General features: G+C 42.1%; 1 protein-coding gene across 1 annotated transcript in view; it reads left to right on the top strand.

Annotated features, from left to right (window-relative positions):
• LOC132455183 (uncharacterized) overlaps positions 1 to 13,618 on the top strand; it is an 82,804-nt gene extending 69,186 nt beyond the window's left edge. Inside the window, exons 9-15 of the mRNA XM_060048975.1 lie at positions 6,827 to 7,114; positions 7,589 to 7,852; positions 9,816 to 9,923; positions 10,170 to 10,229; positions 10,560 to 10,616; positions 11,002 to 11,106; positions 13,039 to 13,618. Of these exons, the coding sequence (XP_059904958.1) occupies positions 6,827 to 7,114; positions 7,589 to 7,852; positions 9,816 to 9,923; positions 10,170 to 10,229; positions 10,560 to 10,616; positions 11,002 to 11,106; positions 13,039 to 13,091 (935 nt within the window). The 3' untranslated portion in view covers positions 13,092 to 13,618. The remainder of the gene's footprint in view (positions 1 to 6,826; positions 7,115 to 7,588; positions 7,853 to 9,815; positions 9,924 to 10,169; positions 10,230 to 10,559; positions 10,617 to 11,001; positions 11,107 to 13,038) is intronic.
• The last annotated feature ends 4,626 nt before the right edge of the window (positions 13,619 to 18,244 follow it).

The raw sequence follows: 18,244 nt of genomic DNA, 5'->3' as shown, positions 1-18,244 counted from the left end.
GTGAGAGGGTGGTCATTCTTATCACCGCCACGGTAAACTAATGAAGCTTGTTCTTTGGTTTCTCCTCAGCTTTTTACAAGAAACCTGCCGATCCAGTCCTTGTCAATGTAGTCCAAACAGCTGTTCCAGTCCAAACAGCTGTTCAAGTCGAAGCAGCTGATCAACTCCAACCAGCTGTTCCAGTCCAAACAGCTGTTCAAGTCCAACCAGCTGATCAACTCCAACCAGCTGTTCCAGTCCAACCAACCAATCCAGGCCAACCAGATGATCCATTCCAACCAGCTGTTCAAGTCCAACCAGCCAATGGAGTCGCAGGTCAGTCACCATAGTTACCAAGGAAAAAATGAAATGCTTGAAAGATGATTATAAACTGTCGACAAAATGTACATAGTTAAAATATTATACTACTGTTGACAAAATATAATATGATTTTGATGAATGCTTATTTCTTTCATTACATAGTGTATAGCATAGTGGAGGAGACCAGGCCAAAGTTAGTTTAATATCCAACATTAAATTGACGATATGATAGCGAATAACAATAAATTATTTTTATAAGCATACCCTAAGCCATTGCCATAGCAACAGTAATCTACTAAAGATGTTATTTCTGTTTGTTTCCAGAACTAGAGAGTCTCCTGCCTCAGCAACCTGGTGAGTCTTGGGGATCTTTGTGACATTAGAACCAATGAAGAACAGTAAAGAAAGCAATTGGACAGGTTTTTTTTCTGTGTAATACAGAGAATTGATCCAGCTGCGCTGTAATGCTGAGCCAAAAACAAAACTAGCTGTAACTGTAGGTTGAGTGGCTCTATTGGTAGCTGGCACAGAACTCACATTTTTCAAATAGACCGTCCATACATAAGTAATAACATTAAACAAGACATACTAATAAGGGCTAGGCCAACAGCTTAGCATGAGTTATCTGATTCCATGATTGATAAATATCCATAATAGAATCAAATGCATTCTTTCTTACTTTTAGTCCAAACGTTTCCTGCACGCAATCTGTAATGTTTATATGTGTGTGTATATAGTACAGTATATAGTATATATATATATATATATATAAACCTTACCTTTTTTCTCAGGGACCAATCTGAGTACAGCAGGTTCCAAATAGCGGTCTAAACTCAAATGAGAATCACGAGAAAGCCCCTCCGTAATAATAAGAACGCTCAACCTACACATTGATGTCAATTCATCTATTAACTAATTAGCCCATATTAAAGCTCACATTATTACCTCATTGGACCTGACACTGTATTAGAGCTAACACCAATTATAATGACTTCTATTATTATTAAGTTTCTGCTCACACACAGTGATCAAAACAACACCATGACCTTTGAACAGTCTGAGATAAAACAGTCCCTACAGGCTTGACTTCTTTACAGGCCACCCTGACCAATATTCACTATCAGTTTCTTTGTCCTGAACTTGCTTCTTGAACCGACTCACGATTGCATGATTTGAGTGCCATCCTTAATAAATAGTTTCACTGTTACACTGTGGAATCAAACTAACAACTTAACTTCTGGCTTAGTGTTAATCGCATGTGTTTTTGCTTCTTTCACAGTAACTGGGGATTTGGAGATGGAAACATTCAATAATCCAGATTCAAATGAAAACATGTAAATAGTCACCCAGAGTGGTCACTGGATTGTTGCAGTCCACGCATCTACTAGGCCGCCTCTGAATGTCCAACACCTGGAACCCGTTGATTGTTGATGGGACTACAGACCACTCCATGTTGCTCTCAACAAGAGCAATGAGGTTGCTGCACTCACTGAATCATCTGTAAATTGGCCAACCAAAGATCAGACATGCAGCAGGATGTCTCCTGCAATGTGTGGTTGTAGCTGAAAGTGCCAAATTATTTCCTGTTTTCCACACAGTTGGGGTCAATTGGCATTTGTTACCAAGTATTTGCGACGCTTCCGATTTTTTTATGTATTTATATAGCTTGCTGTTTTTATATTGTCTTGTCTACTGTTCTAGAGACTCCTAGTTGTAACACCACCAACGGGTCGATTTTAAAATGCATGCAGCCTTTACGTCTACCAGTTACTGCTAACAGAGAGCCATAGAAGCTTAATATTTTTAAAAAAAATCTGCCATTAGGGGTCCGAGCAGCGAAGCTGCTTGGTCCCATATTGTTTCTGGATCATTCATTTTTTCCTTGAAGAGTCACACTGCAGCCTGGTCCTACCAGACTCCCGTGCTTTATTTCATTTGTACAGAGAGTCTGGACCTACTCAATTGACAAAGGTTAACATCAATCCCGATGCCGCAGTGCAGTGACGGGGACAATGTGCTGTGGAAGGTGCCGTCCTTCGGAGGAGACGTAAAACCGAGGTCCTGACTCACTGAGGTCTTAAAAAGATCCCAGGGCACTTATCGTGAAGAGTAGGGGTTTCCCCGGTGTCCTGGCCCAACAAGGCTCATTCAATCTGGCCCCCTGTATAATTGGCTGACTCATTACTTCCCTCACTCTCCACCTCAAGCTGGTGTGTGGTGAGCGTTCTGGCGCAGATTGGCTGCCGTGCATCACCAAAGTTTTTGCTACACACTGGTGGTGATAAGTGAGGTCCCCCCTTCACTGTAAAGTGTATTTGAGTGTCTAGAAAAGCGCTATATAAATTCAATCCATTATTATTATTATTATTATTACTTCTTCGCCACCTACAGAGTTTGTTATGGTTGTTATATCATTCATAAACACCATGTTATTTCCCATAGACCTTTGACCGATGGAACCGGAGCCTCGGAGGCGGGACTTATTTTTCAGAGTAGCTACCGTGTTCGTGATTGGTCGAACCATCTGCCTATCGCAGTATCAAGAAATTCCTATCAATGAGATGACTTCCTTCCTACCAAGGAGATGACACCATTGCAAGTTGAAGCGGGAGAGATGCCACTTTGGTTAAGGAGAAAACAGTTACTGGCTAATTACTGGGTTAATTTGATGGGACAGAGGGAAGATCATCCAGTTAGAGTGGCGACTCAAGCAAGCTGGGAGAGGGGGGTAGCAAAGTGGTCAAGCTTTGGATGGACAGGGGAGGTAGTGGCACAGGAGCTGTTATTAACAGTTAAAATAATTGTCCAGCTGTTTTATGGCCTCAGATACCTCTCTGGCAATTGGATGTACCTAAGGTGGATGTAGGATTGCTTGAAATTAAAACCGAGAACAATGAAGCGGATATGGTATTTGAGTTTCAGTGTCATGTGAGAGAACATTATGGGGATCATCTACTAATTTTTACTGATGGGTCAAAAGATCAAGAAACTGAAGCAACAGGAGTGGCTTTTATGGTTCGGAGGTTAAAGGTAGAGTCATCTAAGAGGACATCCGATTTTTTGCATGTTTAAACTATTGAGCTATATGCTATTTTAATGGCAATAAAGTGGACTGAGCAACTTAAAAAAATCAAAAGGTATTGATGTGTAGTGATTCTGTTTCAGCCATGTTTGGGTAGGGACAGCGAAGAGCCATCAGGATCTTATATATGAGATCCTGATGGCAATTAGAAGTGTGTCTGTGGGAGGAGGGGTGATCTCTCTGATGTGGGTCCCAGCCCATACAGGAATCTCAGGAAATTAGAAAGCTGATAAATTAGCTAAAGCAGCTGTAAAGAAGGAAAATGTGGAAGTAACATTACATCTGCCTAAGGCTGAGGGGAAATGTCTTGTGTGGAGGGGGATCATGGCCCAGTGGCAACAATTATGGGAGAGAGACTAAAGGGAGACATTTATTCTCATTAAATGGAAGAGTGACTGAGTCAACTAAACCTTGTGGGATGAGAAGGAAACAACAGGTTACTATTGCTAGAATGAGAATTGGTCACACATTATTGAATAGTACTCTTTTTATAATAGGGAAACATCAAGATGGAATGTGTGATGAATGTCAACAACCCGAGACAATGCCTCATGTTCTTATACATTGTAGGAGATAAAGCAGGGAAAGGAAGGAGTTACTAGAGACATTGAGAGAGATGGGTCTAGAAGAGAATTCAGTTAAAGGTATTAACCTGAAGGTGGCAGCAATGCAAAAATATGGATGCCAGCTGTCATAAAAACCCACTGAAGAAGAAAAAGAAGAAGAAGGAGATAACACGAAAGTTGGGGGAACTTTATGACGTCGGTTGACCTTGATTATGGTTTAGTATTATGCAATTGTTTAATATGTTGCTCCTGGTTAACATGAGGTTCTCCGGTCCCCTCTTCTTCTGGCTGTCGGCCGTCCTTGGAGTCCTGGCTGGTAGGTGGTTTGTTTTGTATCACACTGAACCGCGCCCTTCCCCGCACACACGTCGCCTGAATATGATTTCATACTCAAACATGTACGCTACCAGCTTATATCGGTATGTCTGTGATCGTATATATTGTTCGAAGCTTGAGCGTTAATGTAACGATATAGACAGAGTTGAGTATAGTGAGTGGCGTTGTAAAGCGCCGTTGTTATAGCCTGTTTAGTGTTTACGACACTCTGTAAAGTCAGGAAGTGAACATCCCTTTCGTATTCTGCGTAGAGAGACTGCGGTCAAGCCAGCCGACTCATCAAGATCGGCGGTCAAGCCAGCCGACTCAGTTTTTTGCCGTACCTGTATATACTAGCCATTACGGTAATAGCGTCTCAGAACTAGTTTCAAATAAAAGCATTCGTCGGGTACATACAAAAAGACAGTCAATAAAAGCAAATACTATCTAAGGAAGTGTACGGCCGTTGTGGTATTTACTTTCAAAATAAAAGCCCACCAAACCTTCCAATATGAGACATATTACATATGATTTTGGATACGATTTAAAAGAAAATGCCCTGTTATTTCAGGCTCATTTCACTTCATGGTTATAGTTCACGACCCCATAGGGTCACCCAAGAAGTTTCAGAACATTCTGATGTGGAGTTTCAAAATAAAAGCCCACCAAACATTCCAATATGAGACATATTACATATGATTTTGGATTCAATTTAAAAGAAAATGCCCTGTTATTTCAGGCTCATTTCACTTCAGGGTTATAGTTCACGACCCCATGGGGTCAGGCAAGAAGTTTCAGAACATTCTGATGTAGAGTTTCAAAATAAAAGCCCACCAAACATTCCAATATGAGAAATATTACATATGATTTTGGATTAAATTTAAAATAAAATGCCCTGTTATTTCAGGCTCATTTCACTTCAGGGTTATAGTTCAAGACCCCATGGGGTCACGCAAGAAGTTTCAGAACATTCTGATGTGGAGTTTCAAAATAAAAGCCAACCAAAGTTTCCAATATGAGCAATATTACATATGATTTTGGATTCAATTTAAAAGAAAATGTCTGAAATAACAGGGCATTTTCTTTTAAATTGAATCCAAAATCATATGTAATATGTCTCATATTGGAATTTTTGGTGGGCTTTTATTTTGAAACTCCACATCAGAATGTTCTGAAACTTCTTGGGTGACCCTATGGGGTCGTGAACTATAACCATGAAGTGAAATGAGCCAGAAATAACAGGGCATTTTCTTTTAAATCGAATCCAAAATCATATGTAATATGTCTCATATTTGGTGGGCTTTTATTTTGAAACTACGCATCAGAATGTCCTGAAACTTCTTGGGTGACCCTGTGGTGTCTTGAACTATCGCCCTGCAGTGAAATGAGCCTGGAATAACAGGGCATTTTCTTTTAAATCGTATCCAAAATCATATATAATATGTCTCATATTGGAAGGTTTGGTGGGCTTTTATTTTGAAAGTAAATACCACAACGGCCGTACACTTCCTTAGATAGTATTTGCTTTTATTGACTGTCTTTTTGTATGTACCCGACGAATGCTTTTATTTGAAACTAGTTCTGAGACGCTATTACCGTAATGGCTAGTATATATATACAGGTACGGCAAAAAACTGAGTCGGCTGGCTTGACCGCCGATCTTGATGAGTCGGCTGGCTTGACCGCAGTGTAGAGAGAGGTTTGATTATTAGCCATAATGTCGGAACCATCCAATGTATACTTATCTCGATACAAGTTAGAGAAAAACATGTACTACAGCACTACATTACCCACAATCCGAACTGTATAACGCCTCTGATTAGTGGAGCTCGTTGTTACCATACATCTCTACACACATGTCTCGTCCGCTCTTCCCGGCCAATGGAGTCGAACGTCCGCACTGGCGGCCATCTTGCCACAGTCAGCTGCTCACCCATAACATTGTGTTGGTAGTGGTACATGTATTTTTAAATAACCATAACTTGCTCAATTTTCAACCGATTTTCAACCGATTTCTTTAGTTGTAAACGTCAGAGATGTAGTTATGAAACGAGATTATAACCACTTTAAAAACGTTAGAAACCAAACCGTTTGTAAATGGGTTGTCATTTGGATAGTATAAATGATAGGAATACATAATGGTGAATGAATACGTAACTGATGGGAAGAACGAAGCACTGTACCATGTCGATGACAACCCTATAAACACTATAGGCAACATTACGCACACACACACACACACACACACACACACACACACACACACACACACACACACCTTTTATTAAAAATGTAAACACTATAATAATCTCACAAATATTGTACAGCCTTTGCCTTTTTTTTGGTTTTCTAAATAAATGTTTTGCTCTGAATCAAAAAGAATGGGAGATTTACTTACCTACTGTTAAAAAAAGGGGGCAGTCTTTGTATCTGGATGGTTTCACAAAAGACTTAGATTCTGTCAAGAAGCGTTTAATCTCATCAGAAACACTTTGCAAAATGAAAAGCTATGAAAGAGACTGTAATGGAAAAACATTTAAATCGTTTTTGTTTTTTGTTGTAGCTCAAGGAGAACCTAAATATTTTGAAGTGGGAAAAACGCTCACCTTTGAGCCAGACGTTTCCACTGTTCCACAACCAATCAACAGCATCAGGTGGAAGTACGGCACCGCCTTGGTGGTGGATTGGGATTCAAGCAGCTCAACATACTTTGGGTCATTCAAAGGACGCACAACGTTGGATCCAAAAACCCTGCAGTTGGTCATCAATCCTTTGACCGTGGCAGATAGCGGACAGTTCTCCGTGGAGACGAATCTTGGAACAGTCGGGTCTTATGAGGTTAAAGTCATCGGTAAGTGTGTGTGTGTGTGTGTGTGTGTGTGTGTTCCATCTATTGACCTGAGCCCAATCTAATCTAATTTCAATGAGCAAATACCAAAATGTCATTGGTAAATGGTCAACTTTAGTGTCCTCACCTCTGAGAGATCAAAAAGGAGTCAGATCTGCATTTGTAATGTACGCGGTAGTGCAACCAGTTTAGGTCTGTAAAAGCCTTCAGACATTTCCGTAAAAGCCTAAAGAAATTGGCTAAATGAATGGCCTGGGCCACTAGGACAATAAAACAAATGGGCCCATATCTTACGACTGATATTTGGATGAAATGTAACCAAACCTTTACCATCGGTTCGCCTTTACGCATAGGCAAATATATGAAAAGTGACAGGGGTCTAGACTGCAGACAGAGATTTCTGCACTGGGGGCTGTAGATGATACACAGCAAAGGGAAGACCTCATCTCTGTTCTTGTGTTCTTTTCACCCGACCAGGGCCCCCTCCGACGCCCAGTATAAAGACCCAGCCGCTGGTGTGTAACATCACTTGTGCTCTGAAGTGTACCGCAAACACCACAGATCTGGGACCGGTCTCCTACGAATGGAAGAAAGACGAAGAAGAGTGGGCCGAGGGTGAGGCGCTGAAGGTTATGGAGAGGTCCATAACCCCTGAGAAGTTCTCCTGCAGGCTGAGGACCCCTGTGAGGGCCAGCAAAGCCAGCAACCCCAAGGACAATCCACTCTATAAAACAGAAACAGGTATGTCAACACTGAAGGGTCATATTAAGCTATTCGGGTTCCAAAAGGCTTTAACTTATAGAATAGAATTTGGGAAGTTGTTAGTTTACTCTCAATTTGTATTTTGAAACGTATAATTGCAAAATAAATCCACACAGACGCGTGTCGAATATGCACAACTTGACTTTTGCAACAAATAGGATAGATGGATAGATTGATGGATGGCACTTCCAGCAGCCGCAAAACAGTTTCTAAAAATAGAGCAAGAGTAAAAAACAACAAGTATAAATGTGCAAAAGTGCAAAATGCTCAATACTAAATGCAAAATTAAAAAAATATAAAAAATGTATATGGGGAATAATATACAAAAAAAATAGCATACAAGCCAATATTCACATGCGGGAGTGGTTAAAAACTGCCAAAAAACTGCAAGAACAGTGTATCAAACAGCCGAGTTGTGTGTGTGATATAGTGTTACGTAGTGGGTGGTGGGTCAGGCCTGGTTCTCTTCCCCGACCTCCCAGTGAGGGGCTGTACAGTTTAATGGAGAGTCCAGCTTCATGCCGACCCATCAGCTTGTCCAGCCTTGATGAGTCCTTTTTAAATATGCTGCCCCCCAGCCCACCAATGCGTCGAAAAGGACGCTTGCGACCACAGACTGGTAGAACATCCACAGGAGTTTCCAGCAGATGTTGAATGATCGCAGCCTCCTCAGGAAGTCACATTCTGCTTTGGGCTTTCCGGTACAAATGGTCTGTGTTGCTTGCCCAGTTCGGCTTGTTGTCCATCCACAGCCCGAGGTACTTGTAGGAGATAACGTTGTCAACTACAGCCCCCTCAATCTTTACTGGTCCAGGACGTGGTCTAGACTTCCCATAGTCTAAGACCAGCTCTTCGGTTTTAAGCTGCAGGTGGTTTGTGTGGCACCAGATGACAAAGTCCCTCACAAGGCTCCTGCAATCCTCCTTACTGTCGATCACCCCTTATGCATCCCACGATGGCCCTGTCATGAGCAAAATTCTGAGTGTGGCGCAGCTCAGAGCTGTAACAGAAGTCCAAGGTGTAAAGGGAGAAGAGTAGAGGGGCCACTATAGTCCCTTATGGTGCCAGAGTGTCAGACCTCATCTGACAGAGACATATTACAGAAGGCATTAAAGGCACCCAGTGCAACTTTATGTAAACATTCAATGAAAAATTAACATTCAATTTCTAGTCTTTTTTACACGTAGTAAGTTTCAATAACTCCATACCATTACATATCGACATTCAAGGAGCAAAGATGAGACGTCGTTGTGTGGTGAGAACTGATAGAAAATCGTAAACAACAACAATCGCCGGTGGGGAGAAGCCATTTTTCCATTGACTGGAAGCCTGCTTTATTTATTGTAGGTTACAAAAAATAAAGAAAATGGCGGCATTGTTGTTGTTATCGATTTTGTATCAGTTCTCACCACACAACGACGTCTCATCTTTGCTGCTTAAATGTCGGTATGTAATGGTATGGAGTTATTGAAACTTACTACGTGTAAAAAAGACTAGAAATTGAATGTTTATTTTTAAGCCTCGAAAGTTGCACTGGGTGCCTTTTTAAACAGGCGGTTTTTGTTTCTTTGTTAGGCCGAACCCTATCCTATTCACCTCATACATCCAAACTCTCAGTATAATACAAAAAGAGGGCCAAACTATAGGCTTGACACGTACTCATTGGGTATTCTCCCGTCCCCACCGGGGCGAACGTTAGAGTCTTGTCTATAGTTGCCTTCTTCTACCTGGTTATGAACGCCAACCTCTGTCTTGATTTTAATGATTAGTTTGCCAGTTGGGCCGGTAATTTGGGACAGTCGGTTAGGAACCAGTGAAATTATCCAAGTGTATGTTGTTGCAAACCCCTCAGGTTGAGACAAATTATTAACATTGTGTGTTTTAGCATGTTGATGCCATGATGGTACCTTTTTATGTTTATTTTCATTTTCTCTCTTTGCAGGTTTAACTGGTGGAGCTATTTTTGGAATAATTATTGGCATATTATTATTGATTGTTGCTGTAATTGCTGTCATTGCTGTCATTGCTGTCTTTGCTCTGGTGAAGTGGCGTAAGTATCCATTCAATCACCTTTTTGCTCGTTTTGCTCTCACTCTCTAGCTCTCTAGATATATAGATATAATGTACACACATATGGTGAAAACAAAGCAAAAATAGAATAGCTACATGGAGGGACGGCATGGCTGTTCAATGGATAGGCTTAGAATATTTGAGCACGACAGGTTTCACAAACTAGAATACTCCAGTTTACTTAGTAGTGTCCCCAATGTTGACCCAGCCTTTATTCCTGATCCAGGTCCGAGCCATCCACTTTCTACGTTAATCCTCAGGAATGATTTTCTGAGGAGACGCATATGTGAGTATTCTTTTGGCTAAATATATATCTTTAGAATATGTATGTGATATAGAGCCCCCCCCAACTGTACAGCATCAGACTGATGTCAAGCTACACATGCTGGCTGAATCCCTTTTAGTTAAAAAAGCCGGCCAATGGTGATATACAGTTCATCCAAGGGCCTCTGTTTAACCCTTTGGTTCTAGGTCAGATTATACCTTTAAGTGGAGGTTTAAACCATCCACACGGGGCATTCTATGATGGCTGTGTGTGTCAGATATCGGTGAGGGTGGTCATTCTTTTCCCTCTCAGGGTATAGTAAAGACTTCTTGTTCCGTTGTTTCTCCTCAGTTGGTAACCAGCTACCAGTCCCTCAAGCCGATCCAGAAGAACCAGCCGAACCAGCAGGTCGGTCACCATAGTTAATAATTATACACCAATAATTAATTGAAATGCTTGAAAGATGACTGATTTTAAGCTGTAGACAAAAGGTACATATTGGTGAAATATCGTTCTACTGTGTAATACTCATATCGTCAACATTCAATTGACGATATGATGGAGAATAATAAAATCGTGTGATGCGTATTCCCAATACGAAACCAGATTTACTAGCCCGCTCAGGAATTTCACTGAGGAAAAAGTGCCTTAGTTAATTTGCTATGCGTGCCTTAGCCTTTGTCATAGCAACTGTAATCCACTAAAGATGTTATTAATTTATTTCTAAGAATATTCAACAAGGAATATTAATTAACCGATCCTCCCGACCAACCAGCTGATCCCGCCCAACCAGCCGATCCCGACCAACCAGCCAATCCCGACCAACCAGCCAATCCCGACCAACCAGCCAATCCCGACCAACTATCTGATCAAGGCCGACCAGCGAATGGAGTCCAAGGTCAGTCACCATAGTTACCAAAAAAAAAAACATAATGTTTGAAAGATTATTATAAACTGTAGACAAAATTGACATATTGTTATATTATTATTCTACTGTTGCCAAAATGTAATATTTTCACTTAAAATGTATACTTTCATTACATAGCATATAGCATAGCGGAGGTGACCAGGCCGAAGTTAGTTTAATAGTCAACATTCAATTGACGTTATGATAGCGAATAACGGAAATCGTGTGATCTGTATTACCAATACGAAACCAGATTCTCTAGCCCACTCAGGAAAGTGCAGCTTTCGGTGTACTTCATTTATTTAAAAAAATATATATTTTCTATGCATACCCAAGCCTTTGCCATAGCATTAATAATCCACTAATATATATATATATATATATATATATCAGTGGCGGCTGATCTGGGCCTATCATTGGGCCTATTTTTGCCCGCAATGACTGAAGCTATTGGTTGTAATTTGGTTATATTGGTTATAATGTTTATTTTCAGCTACAATTGTTTTAAGAAAAATAAAGACAATACCAAAAGTGATGCCATTTAAAATGCATCATGCTCTGACTCATTCACTGACATCCTTTCCAACATATCAAACAGAACAGTCAGAGTAACAAACAATTAAACGTACAACAAGAACATCATTTCACAACTATTTACATGGGCTGTAAGCCTAACATTGTTTGGGGCAAATGTGGATGTTAAGCCAATTAAGATGAATGTTTCATAATGTTGGTCATGGTGTTAAGCCAATTAAGATTGAGGGACTTCATTTATAGATCCAAGTCAACGCCCCTCGCGGGCCACAGGCAGCCCTGCCCGGCCGCGGGCTACGGAAATGTCAATATAAGCGAACAGAGCCGGCGCCGCACTGTACCGCAACGAACCGTAGCGCACCGCTCGGTGGAAACGAGGCATTCGACCGAGCGGGTTTGTTGGTTCTCGTAGCATAGACCTGAGGGGGTAGCCCCTCCCTCCGGGCTGGTCCATAGCCAGGACTCCTGCTCATTGGTTCATAGCGCAACCAGGGGTTCTTCCTATTTGTGAATAGACGTAGGCGGGATCCAGATCCCTCAGCTAGTCACACCCACCCAGAGGAGGTCTTTCCTCCTCTCTCCCATTGAACCCCATGTTATTCACCGGCCGCCAACACTTTCGGGGAAATGAACGGGAGTCAATGGAGGCTGAGGGAGGAACGTCCTCCCTGAAGTAATTGTCAATAGGCGATAGGGGGTGCTAATGTCCCTTTACCCAGGGAAACAAACATAACATATACAAAGGCATTAATTCATTAAAGTAGTCTGGACAATCTAAATTTTTCATTCTCAACAAGGTTAAGGAGGATCTTCCTCACTGGAGAAGCCTCCACTGATATATATATATATATATTTTTTCCTAATAGCTGTCTAAACTCAACTGAGAATCACGAGAAAGCCCCTCCGTAATAATAACAATCCCTGCACATTGATGTCATTAATCTATTAACTAATTAGACCATATTAAAGCTCACATTATTACCTCAATGGACCTGACATTAGCGCTAACACCAATTATTCTGACTAGTTTCTGCTCATACAGTGTTCAAAACAACACCATGACGTTAAACTGTGAGATAGAACGTGACTTCTTTCCCAGGCCACCAATACTTAAATACTATAGAATTTCCTTTATCCCGAGGTTGCCTCTTGAGGCGACCCTGGATTGCGTATTTTTATCGCATGACTCGATTGCCTTCTTTTAATAAATAGTTTTACTATCATACCTCATTCATCCTCCCGAGTCGTACCGTAACTGAAGAACGCCTCTGCTACAACGGCGAGCTGAAACAAACTAGAACAAGATCCACAATTTGGAAATAAACTAACAACTTTAAAAAGTACTATGGCTTTGAGTGTTAATTGCATGTCTTTTTGTTTCTTTCACAGGGGCTGAGGAGATGGAAATGTTGGATAATACAAATTCAAATGAAAAGCCATGAGTAGTCACCCAGAGTGGCCACTGGATTGCTGCTGTCTACGAATTGATTAGGCCGCCTCTGAATGTCCAACAAGTGCTGAGCTCAGGGGGTAGAGCAGTTGCCTTGTAACCGAAAGGTTGCCAGTTCACTGCCAGCTACTCCTAGCTGAGTGTTCAGTTAGGTACACATTAACACAACGACTCGGTATGTCAATGTGTACCATCGGTTAATACACACATTGACACACCGAGTCTGCCGTTGGTGTTTCAATGTGTGTATTATTAACCGATGGATAAATGTGTGAGACTAGAGAATGAGGAATGAGACGCATGGATGTATGCTGCGACACACGGCCGTCTTGTTTTCCACACAGGTTGAGGGAATTGCCATTTGTTACTAGTATTTTGTGATGTTCGTGATGTGATGTATTTATATAGCTTGCCGTTTTTATATTGTTTGGTTCGTCATGGGCCAAACCTAATCAAGTGGAGCTAGCTAGCCTTCTCACTCTTCTGTGGGGCTAACGCCACTGACGCAGCCTTTGTTTTTCACCAGTTCATGCCAACAATCAATGAACGGTGCCCCACTGCTGTGGGAAGTTTGTGTTAATTGAATTACCATGCAGTTGTGAAGGACAGTTCACAGTGACAGACAAATGAAGGACCAAATTGCAGAGAAGATGGGACACACCCAGCTGCAGCTGCAGCTGCAGCACAAACCCCTTCCATCCACCACATCAGCCCTGTTCTCCAACAGCTCCACTGGCTCACAGTTCAGTTCCGTATCCAATTCAAAGTCCTCCGGTTCACATTCAAGGCCATCCACAACCTCGCCCCCCAATCTGTCCGACCTCGTCCTTATTCCCTATTCCCACTCCATCTAGCCCTTTCAGATCCGCTGACTCCATACATCTGTCTGTCCACTCTGACCGTCTCACCACCATGGGGCACAGGGCGTTCAGCCCCTCTTTTTCTCTTTCTAATGACTTTTTGTACCTTTTGTACGTGTCCTTGAGTGCAGAGAAAGGCACCTTCAAATAAAATGTGCGTCCTCTAAAGGTGCCTATTTTTGCCAATGAATGGCTCAGATTATGTTTTATCATAATTTGGCCAAATATGGGTATATCTAATTTAATTCTAATCCCCAAGTGCTGCTTTTTCAATGTGCTTTATTTGCTATGAGACCAACGATGTATAAAAGTTGTTTCTGTACCTTTTGGTTGATCTGGTCTGTTTGTTATTGTTTCCTGCGCCCATATTTAGTACTCCATAAGGCATGCCTATTTACAATAATAACAAGGAAACCACGTGCAAATTACATGCAGGTTTTTGACATTGCATTCGTAAATGGACTGAATGGATTAGAGATGAATGAGAGATTGACTTCCGGAACCTGAGCTGCCCAAAAAGACAGTGATTTCTGTTGAGCTCTATAGCGATGTAGATACTGACAACCTTTTTGTCGTTTTGAGGAAGCTGGGTGTAGGCCAAGGCTTGCCTTCTTGGGTTAGGGTCAGCTGTGATAATAGGCATGTAATGGTCGGCAGTGATAATGGACATGTTATGGTCGGCAGTGATAATGGACATGTTATGGTCGGCAGTGATAATGGACATGTTAGTGTCAGCTGTGTTAGTAGACATGTAAGTGTCCGCTGTGTTAATAGACATGTGAGGGTCAGCTGGGTTAAGAGACATGTGAGGGTCAGCTGGGTTAAGAGACATGTGAGGGTCAGCTGGGTTAATAGACATGTTATGGTCGGTTGTGATAATGGTCATGTAAGGGTCAGCTGTGTTAATAGGAATGTTTTCTCGTACACTGCTCATCTAACTCCCAGATCCTTGGCTTGACAGCTGCAGTAGCTCACCTGCAGTCAGAGAGAAGAAACGCGTTACACAAAAACATGCAGGTGAATGCTCCTGCAATGCTAGTTTGGGACAGCCATTACTTTGGTGAGGAGACACTGTTGTGAAAGGGTTCAATCAACACACAATACAAATGGTATCATTGTTCCACAGAGGAAGAGTGTATCTTCAAGCAAGGAAGAAGTCTAACCAGGGAGAAGTCTAGCCACCTCCTGTGTAACTAAGTGTCTACCGTACTTGCTATTCAAGAGAAAATACAATTTGTTATCAACGTTTCGTTTGGGGGGAGGGTACATCGCAGGTAACAGCGCACTCAAACGCTCACATTTGCACGATCAGCGCAGCCCTGGTTGGTTCGGGAATCCATTTTTCTTGTCAATCAACGCACCACTTCAGCGGAGAAACCCAGGGAGGGAGGGAGCTACTTCAATGATAAAGCGGTTTTTGCTTATTGGGATATTTTATTATGGTGCTACAACTCCCTCTAGCGGCCATCTAATGAAAAGATTGCTAGCGCTGTACTTTAAAACGCATGTATAAACTTTATGTACATCGATAATACACAATTTAACCCGTGATCAAATCCTGTGACTCACACAGAAAAAAACAACACAAATCATGTTTAACATAATTTATATTTATTTTCTTTTGAACAAAATGTTAATAAATGTGTATTTGTTTTACGTCCAAAAAGGATCATGGGTTGTGGGACGCATTTTTATAAATAACTTCATCCAAGTCTTTTTGTATAAAAAAAGAAAAAAAATTAGCAAACTAAAGCATCTCTATTATGACAAAATGACAACTTTATCATATATATTTTTTCTCTATGTTTGAACCCTTTTCTCATTTCAAGCTTTGTTTTTTAATATATATATATATTTTTTAAGACGTGTTCTTCTCGTCGTTTAACATCCAACTGAACCCTACTCATCAACTCACACCACGGCTTTAGACACAACCAAAAATGCAGCAAAACAAGTTTCCCCCAGAAAGAAAAAATTTAAATGACAAAAGAAAAGGGAAAATGAAAATAAAAAGTATCAAATAAATAATCGATCAAAGTAACCATGGGTTGGTGGTGGTAAACAACAGACATCACAGGTTTTCCACGTGAATTCTGGGTGTCGGTTGGGCGGGGAAGTTAGGGGGTGTTTTAAGAAAGAAAGCCACGAATTTGTGCCGGACATATTTACAACAGATGAGTGCAGTTCTGCCGTTATCGGAGCGGGGATAGGTGGTATGTTGTTGTTGGGGGAGGGGGGGTGGGGGGTCATCTGCATAGATCTGAGGGGCTTCGATTGCAAACATACGCGATACGCAGGTTCACATGCAAATGTACCTGTGTGTATGTGTGTGTGTTGGTTGAATACATTTTTTGGAGTGGGGTTTGAATGGTTGACTTTTTTTAGAGCACTCCTTTGGGTGGTGGCTACATACATCCACTGCTGTCTTCGGGGGTCGGGTGGGGTGGGGGTGGGGTTGATGGGGTTAATGGGGTTGGGAGAGGTGGGGTGGGGGGGTGAATCAATGATCGGGGTGAGCCAATGCTACGGAATAAAAGAAGACGGCGAAAACTTAAACAATTATAAAACAAGAGACGACACTTCACGTGGGGGGGGGGGGGTTGTTTAGTAAAGTAAGTAAAGGAAATGAAAAACATTGTGGACAATACGAACAAAACCTTGAAGTCCAGTTGTATTTTGTGTTTGAGGAACATTTATGGTATGGTATTCTATATCAAGCATTTTGCTGCAAGTGTTTTAGCTTTCCCATGGGCTAAGGTCCACGGATTAGCCCATGCCGATGTGCCCACACACTCCACGGGCAGAGTGTGTTGATGGATAATCATCACACTCTAGTCAACTCATGTTGGTCATCCATCAACATGAGTTGATGGATAATCTGTTACATTAGTCTTGGTAGGCCTACATTCCATGAGCATTCAGTCTGGAGATTATGACAGTTTGGTTTATTTTGTTCAACATTTGTCCCAATTTCAGGTGTCAGTTTGAGCCGACTGATCGGAAGCTGACTTTGGACCCGGTGTCTGTGTCTGGTCCTAGATGTGAGCCGAGGTATCGGGGGCGTTTGTGTTTTCTTTATGATTTCACCGCGTGACCCATGCGCACTTCACTGTGCAATATCAGCAGCAAGTCATGCAGAACGGTAATCAAAGATGGATGGATCAGCCCTTGAAAACGTATTTTAATCACTACCTAACTGACTAACTCCCTACCTGACTCACTAACTAACTAACTAACTATCTAACTATATCTTACTAACTAACTATGGCTAACCAATAAGCTAACCGACTAATCGACTAACTAACAAAATAGCTAACTAACTGATGAGTGAATGCTGACACAGCCCTTTTCCCTATTCTGGGACGCATCGAGGTTAAGCTTATACTCTCGAGAGTACCTTCCGTAAAACAGGAATGTGTTTAGAACGTAACCAAGGGTAACCAAAACGTGTCACGGGTCATGTGGGCCAGGGCTGCAGTATCGTTTTTCTTGTGAAGCTTGGCTGTCGGCTGTAAAAAAAAATCGGCCGAAATGAGTGACGGCATAGCACAGCAAGAGCCATTGTGTTTGTGCGTGTGTGTATCGGTGCGTTCGTCTCACTGGCTTTCACCAGCGCAGAGGCACTTGAAGACCTTACGCCTCCAGGTGTCATGGCGACTGTTGGGACTACTCAGACTGGTGTAACCCTACCATTGGTGTAACCCTGGGCAACGCTGGGCCGTCCCAGCTCCTGGACGTGACACGAAGAATAAGGGTTGGTGGTAACTAACCCCTTATTCTGGTACTGGGTCGGGGCCCAATCCACACACAGGCAATACCCAACACACACACACACACACATATAGGCTAAACCATTTTTTTGCGCTGTTCTACCGTTTCTAGTCGGGTCTAACCTTTGACCTTTCTCAGAGAGAGAGAGAGATGGTTGTCTGGCTGTTCTGACTACACTCGTCCTTCCAGAAGTTCCTACTCCCGACTTTCCATCCTTCCCACCTACAAGACTCACTCGTTTCTGAGCACTAGGAATGTGTTTTTTAGGGGGGGCTGGAATCAGGGGGGGGGGGGGGGGTTCTAGATGTTGTCAGAAAAAAAAACACAAGCTCGAGATTAAGTTGGAGAAGAATCAAATACTCTTTGTTTTCTCTGTGGGGCGGGACAGTGGGACCGTGGGGGGGTCATGGGTCATTTGTGGCTGGGCCCTCAAGGAATAAACGCAAAGGACTCACACGTGGCGTGGTGGACGAGGAAGCAGGAGCACACCGCCTCACATCAACCTGTTCTGGCA

This window comes from Gadus macrocephalus, chromosome 4 (assembly GCF_031168955.1).
Source record: "Gadus macrocephalus chromosome 4, ASM3116895v1".
Classification (NCBI taxonomy): Eukaryota; Metazoa; Chordata; class Actinopteri; order Gadiformes; family Gadidae; genus Gadus; species Gadus macrocephalus.
This window is presented reverse-complemented; position numbering and strand designations above follow the sequence as displayed.